This window comes from Suricata suricatta, chromosome 1 (assembly GCF_006229205.1).
Source record: "Suricata suricatta isolate VVHF042 chromosome 1, meerkat_22Aug2017_6uvM2_HiC, whole genome shotgun sequence".
Taxonomy (NCBI): Eukaryota; Metazoa; Chordata; class Mammalia; order Carnivora; family Herpestidae; genus Suricata; species Suricata suricatta.
Window position 1 is genome coordinate 50,496,617 of NC_043700.1, and position 7,002 is coordinate 50,503,618.

The window sequence follows — 7,002 nt, forward strand, 5'->3', positions numbered from 1 at the left end:
ACACCCTATCCCTGGGACAGACTGCCCGGGACCAGATCCTGATTCAGCAGCGGCACAGTAACTGTCCCTCAAGAAGTCCCGCCGCTATAACCCATACAGGCCCTCTTTCTCAGATGCCTCAGTGGCCTCCTCTTTAAGAAGCCTCTCCAGGTTAGTGGGAGACTTTTTCTTTTGTTTTGTTCTTTCCCTAATAGACTTGGTGACTGTGCTGCTTTCAATCTTGTTCCTTGGGTTCCACTCTTTGGCCCCGTCAGAACACAATCCTCAGTTTTAAAAAAGCGCTTATGCTTCTTCAACCGCCTATTTTTTTCCCACAACAAAGCAAAGCTCCTGTCTTCAATACAAAAATTGTTGGAAAGGTAGCCTTATACTGAATATACAAATATGAGGAATCATGGGAAATCAGCTCCCATAGGGGTGAGAGCTCTCTTTTCTCTGGTCTGAGAAAGGACTGGCCATGCAATGCATAAGTCTGGTACATAGAGCTGGGTGGCACAGTATGGAATATACTTTCAGTAGCCCACCCAATATTTATTCCCCATCTCTCGTATTGCAGAATCCAGCCTCTGGCCATGCATCATGATTTGCTTAAGCTACTTACAATTATCCTTTTGTCCTTTGCCAGATTGTCTGCAACCCGTCCAGTGACATTTTAGAGTAAGTGTCATGGGGTTGTCTCTGGGAACGTTATGGTTTAGGGAGTCTGCATTGTGTGAATGGAGACCTTGGTCTTTGGATTCTCCATGAGAAGATCTATGTGGTTGTAGAAGCTTGAAAAAAGACAGCCGGAAGGAAAGTAGCAAGCACAAAGCCGTTTATTGAAGCAGAAGTACACCTTCAAGGTGGGACAGTGGGCAGGTTCCACAAAGGGGAGCTGGCCTGTAGATTTTCTTTTTTATAATTGGATATTATTGGGTCTGTCTGGGCTAGGAGGAGCTGTGACACACAGTGGAGTAGTCTCGAATGGGGACTGCTTCCAGTCATTTGGGAAACTCCCACAAGTTGGAAAGGGGAGTTTTTGACCCTACCAGGTTTGTGCCAGAACCATCATGGCAGCCATGCTCCATTGATAGGGGCTGTTCCTATAGGCAAATACATTATGAAAGTCTAGGAGTTACCCTAGAGCATAGATGGAAGACAAGAACATATGTTCTGCACTTGTGGCTCTTGATCTGTCAGCCCCAACATCTTGGAAGTCACAAGGTCAGGATGTTGTGCTCCCAGCCTTATAGTGTATAGCTTATTTATCACCGGTTTTGCCTCCAGCTCAAGTCTCTATCATTCCTCTTTAAGAACTTGGGACTCTGCCTCGAGGTGCTCTTTCCATTGCTCTCATATGGCTTCTACCTAACAGGGAGACTTTTGCTTGTCTGAGAAAAAAGAAAAGTGTGGCTGATGTTATACCCAAGATTTCTTTATCGCCCCCAGAAACCAGAGACCGCCAGGGAGGCCGAAGCACGCATGCAAAAGCAAAGGGCTTTATTACGAATTTAGGCCCGGCCAGCCTAAACTCGGGCTCACAGACTTTACCGGCGTGGTGGATCCATGCTGAGAGCGAGCGAGCCCCGAACAAAGGCGGGGTAGGACTTTTATGAGTTTGGGAAGGGGCAGTTACAGGAGATTGTGACACAGGTACAGAGACCCAATCATAATGGTACAACAGTATTGGCAGCAGATACTTAACCAACTGAACCACCCAGATGCCCCTGCTCTTTTTAACCTCGAATTCAGTCCTGATACTGTGTTGCAGCAGCTTTCTTGTGACCATGAGGCAGCCAATATGATTATGAATGGAAAACATAGGCAAAAATATAAAGAGGTCTTAACCCCAGGTCTTTATGACGTTGTTGATCCCAGAACTACAACAGCAAACATCAGACTTCATTTCATATATAAAAATAAGCATTTATTTAAGCCACTGAAAATTGGAATCTTTACTTGAATTGGAAAGCATTCCTTCTCAAAGAGGTATCTGCTACCATTTATTCTATTATTTTACCTCAAGCTTATATTAGCATTTGAGTAATAGAAATTCATTGTAAATTCTTGTAAATTATTGGCTAACATTATAATATCCAGTATCAACAATTTATATTATTTTACAATTATAATTATAGATTTGCATCCAAAGAGTAAAGGCAGGAAAATAAATTGCCCATAGATTATGAGTGTAACTCCAAGTCAGGTGATAAGCAAACTACTTATGTGACTACAAATTTCATTTTGCAAGGGTATCACAGTTTAGGATTTTTAATATGGAATACGGACATATAATTTTATATCCCACATTCCATTCTCACTTCTGTTATGGGTCAAAAACTCTACAAACAAGATATGAGTATAAAACTCATACTTGTCAGTATGTCAACCTGCATGTCCCCCTCTATAGTTAACCATCAGATGTGATATTATAATACTTTTCCTTTTATGGAGAGGGATAGTTTCAGAGAACTGCTGAGGAAACAGAGAACAGATGTCTCTGGATTAGACCACAGGACTTTCAATCTTTGTGGTTATGAATTTTGGAGACTGTCTTCTGTTGAAAGCTTAGATTTTTTTCTATAATAATAGCTACCTTAATTCATCTGGTTTATTGTTTTTTTTCCCCTTGTTTATAGTAGCAACTGCTCAAAGACAGAGGCCATTGTACCTGGCATATAGTAGGTACTCCATAAAAGGCTTCCTTGCTGAATAAATGAGTTAATGAGATGGGTTTCAGATAGTTTTATTTATTTATTTATTTATTTTTACAAACCAATAGATTTCTTTAATATCAAGAATTATTTTCATAAATCTCCACAACAGAATTTGTTGAATATGTTAGTGCTAAGAATGAGAAAATAATTTAGAGGGGAAATATACCCAACAAGTAAGGTGATCTGACAAAAACCACAGACTGATGTCAAATGGACAAAAAAAACTGAACACAATGCTGTGAAAAAATGAGAACTAAAATGGTGGTGGGGTGGGGCCCGGGACACAGTTAAGGCATCTAAAAAAAATTCCACATGGCTTTGGCTTAGTAAAAGTATTTTACACTTTTTTTTTTAAAGAAGATTTGAAAACATCTGGAAAACATGCAAATTGTTTGAAAATCCTGCATGGCAAATTCAGACAGTTTGCAGGCATTATTCAGATGTTTGCCAAGGAAAAGAGAGACCTCTACCCGGGAGACTGCGCACGGGAGGCCCTCCCCGGTCTATCTTACACTGGATGGCAACCCAGAGGTCTGTGCCACAGTCACAAACAGGCGTTGTTATTTGGAAGGGAATTTGGAAGGGACTGTGGAATTTCCATTGGTTGGAGAACAACCCAGCTCTAGTTTTTCCAGATACTCTGCATGTACAGGCTTATGACACTGGAGAACTTTGATGGCGTCTTCTACTTTGAACCATTCTCTCTTCCTTCCTATATGAACAGAATCTTCCCAATCTTCTAATATTTCAGTGACAGTAAGAACATACACATGTGTTCTGTGCTTTCGGTCTTGGTGCTGCTCAAATATGCCCAGGAGTCTGCCTACTTTTCCTCTGACTCCAGCCTCTGCATAAACCTCCCGCGTGGCAGCGCCACCAGGCTCCTCCCCTGGCTCCATTCCTCCTCCCGGGACGATCCACTCGTCTGGGTACCCACGGCAGCTCACCAACAGCACCTCGTCCTCCTGTTCGCTCCGGAAGCACAGGCACACCGCCCGCTTCTTGAAGCCCTCGCGGTCATAGGTCCGCGTCTGGTTGGGCTTGAACTTCATCAGAGAGGCGGGCTCTTGCGGCTGCTGCTCCGGCCGCCGCCGCGGGGGCCCAGCTGCCGCCACCCCACCGGGCAGTTGGGGTGCGGGCGAGTCGGGGCGCAGGGGCCCCGGGAGGCGAAGCGGCGGCGCGGGGAGTGACAGGGAGGCCGTCAGACTGTTTTAAAAACATTTTTAGTGTTTATTTATTTTTGAGAGAGTGCAGGTGGGGGAGGGGCAGAGAGAGAGACGCGCGCGCACACACACAGAATTCAAAGCAGGCTCCATGCTCTGAGCTGTCAGCACAGAGCCCAACACGGTTTGCACTTACTGACCACGAGATCATGACCTGAGCCAAAGTCGGATGTTCTGGCTACCCAGGCACCCCTCAGATATTTTTAAAGTGAACTCTATGGGGCACCTGGGTGGCTCAGTCAGTTAAGTGACTTACTCTTGGTTTCAGCTCAGGTCACGATCTCACAGTTCATGAGCCCCACGTTGGGCTCTGCCCAGAATGCCAAGTCTGCTTAGGATTCTTTCTCTTCCCCTCTCTCTGCCTTTTCTCCACTTGCTCTCTTTCAAAATAAATAAGTAAACCTAAAAAAATTAAAGTCGACTTTATATTTTAGGGTAGTTTTAGGTTCACAACAAAACTGAATGCAAGGTACAGAGATTTCCTTTGTACTCCCTGCCCCCCTACCCCATACATCACAAGCTCCCCCCACCATCAACATTCTCCATCAGAATGGTACATTTATTATAATTGATGAACCTACATTGACATATCATTATCACCCAAGGGCCACAGTTTATACTATGGTTCACTCTTGGTGTTGTATCTGCCATTATAGTCATAAGAATAGTTTCACTGCCCTAAAAGTTCTCTGTACTTTCCTAATTGATCCGTTCCTCCCTCTCCTACCTCCTAACAACAGCTTGTCCCTTTACTGTGTTCATAACTTTTCATTGGGTTCATTGGAATCATACATTGTGTAGATTTTCAGTTTGGCTTCTTTTACTTAGTAATATGCATTTAAGGTTCCCCATGTCTTTTCATAGCTAGATGGCTCATTTCTTTTCATCACAGAATATTATGCTATTATCTGGATGCACCACAGTTTATTCATCCATTTACCTACGGCAGGACATTTTGGTGACTTCCAAGTTTTGCCAGTTATGAACAAAGCTACTCTCAACAGCTATGTGCAGTGTTTTGTATAGACAAATGTTTTTACCCTCTTTGGGAAATATCAAGGAGTGTAGTTGCTGAATCGAATGGTAACAGCATGTTTAGTTTTGTAAGAAACTGCCTGTCTTCCAAAGTGTCTATACCATTTTGCATTTCCACCAAGCAGTGAATGAGCATTCCTGTTGCTTCATATACTTACTAGTGTTTATGTGCTCTCAGTGTTTGGGATTCTGGCCATTCTAAAGCGTAAGATAATACTGTAATTTGTGGACTCTTACTGATGATTATCACCAAAGGTTTCCTTTCTTTACTTTCCTATAGAACTGGAAAATAGAAGACGGAACTCTTAAATTTTGTTTTGTGATGTTTAACCTTGAGGCATGTTTCAACAACATAAAGAGGAATGTTGATCTTTGCATGGAATCTTCCTATTCTGAATATTTTTATCATATTTGCTCTTCTTAAAAGTCAACTGATACTTGGGGTGCCTGGGTGGCTCAGTCGGCTGGGCATCTGATTTCAGCTCAGGTCATGATCTCGCATTCATGGGTTTGAGCCCCATCTTGGGCTCTGTGATGACAGCTAGCTCAGAGCCTGGGGCTTGCTTTGGATTCTGTGCCTCCCTCTCTCTCTCTGCCTCTCCCCTGCTTGCACTCTCTCTCTCTCTCTCTCAAAAATAAAAAATATTAAAAAAAATCATCTGATACCTATTATGTTTGGCTCAATATGAATCATAAATTAAAAGATCATTTTTCACAGATCTGATGAGTTTTTAACCTCTACATTTATTTATATTACCTTGAGGGTGAGCATAAGGTTTTCTGAGAATGAAACATTATTACTTACAGCAATAAGTACAGGGACCTGTAACTGCAGAAAAGGAACCCTGAAATTATGAATCTGCTCTATAGGCTACATGCTGTCTGCTTTCCCTGCTAAGTGAGACCTTTGTTCCCTAGTCCTTTCCAATCCTCTGATGATGCAAATGACTGATTCTGCAGATCAGAGTTTCATTCCCCACTTGGAAAGTGAACAGACTCTAAATCTCTCTCATAGTCTGTGGCTGTTCAATCATCCTTTAAATTTCAGGTTTGTTCTTAAATATTTTTTAATGTTTATTTTTATTTTTGAGAGAGTGAGAGACCGAACATGAGTGGGGGAAGGACAGAGAGAGCAAGACACAGAATCTGAAACAAGGTCCAGGCTTTGAGCTGTCAGCACAGAGCCCAGTGTGGGACTCGAACTCAGGAATGGCAAGATCATGACCTGGGCCGAAGTCAGATGTTCAACTGACTGAGCTTCCCAGGTTCCCCCCCCCCCCCGGGTTTTTTTTTTTTTTTTTTAGCCAAGATTCCAGTGTCATTTCCTCATAAAACACTAACAAGGCAGAAACAAGAAAATATTTTCTTTAGAGTAATACAAAGTCAATAGCCAAAATAAGGTTAAGTTTCCTGAAAGTTTTTTTTCTTCCCTAAGAAAGAAAAGATAATTGATCTAAGAATAAAATTCAAATGCCCTGCCTGAGTGTTCAGAAGAAATAAGCTGGTGACTGTCCCAAATCTGATGCTGCATCCATGTGAGTGTGGTATCAGCTAGAAGCTAGATTTATTTAGACTGACAAAACTGGAGAGAAGCAGAGGAGAAAATAGTTGAAAACAAACCATAGCAGACCTTACCTTCACCTTAAGCTTCTGACATGTAGCATCATGTATTTGGCCATGACACAGGAGTCATGAAAGCATCGAAGCCGTAAGTTTATATAACCTCTAAAAACAAAGACCAGATTTATCAAATTGTTCTATTATGAAGCCAGGATGATATACTGTTTCATCTTTTTACATTTAGTGCCAATGCCAATGAACGGCTTTTATGTACTTAAAAATATTTTCTCTTCAAGAGTGCTAATTTAGTTCTAATTTATTTGCAGATTACAAAGATATAAAATAATAGTCTGTTACAAAATCACTGCAAGGAACTCAGATGCCATGTGTACTAAAACATTCACTCTTTCATGTACATTTTACGACTTCATTTTAGCAGCCTTGTAGTGGCTCTCAGATGCCATACGAAAAATACTAGTCAAGTAAAA

At 41.9% G+C, this 7,002-nt stretch overlaps 1 protein-coding gene across 1 annotated transcript; it reads right to left on the bottom strand.

Moving 5' to 3' along the window:
• Window positions 1–3,256: 3,256 nt before the first annotated feature.
• On the bottom strand, window positions 3,257–3,748 carry LOC115298556 (diphosphoinositol polyphosphate phosphohydrolase NUDT4B-like). Its single transcript, XM_029947544.1, has one exon. The coding sequence runs from the start codon at window positions 3,746–3,748 to the stop codon at window positions 3,257–3,259; it is 492 nt and encodes a 163-aa protein (XP_029803404.1).
• Between the last annotated feature and the right edge of the window lie 3,254 nt (window positions 3,749–7,002).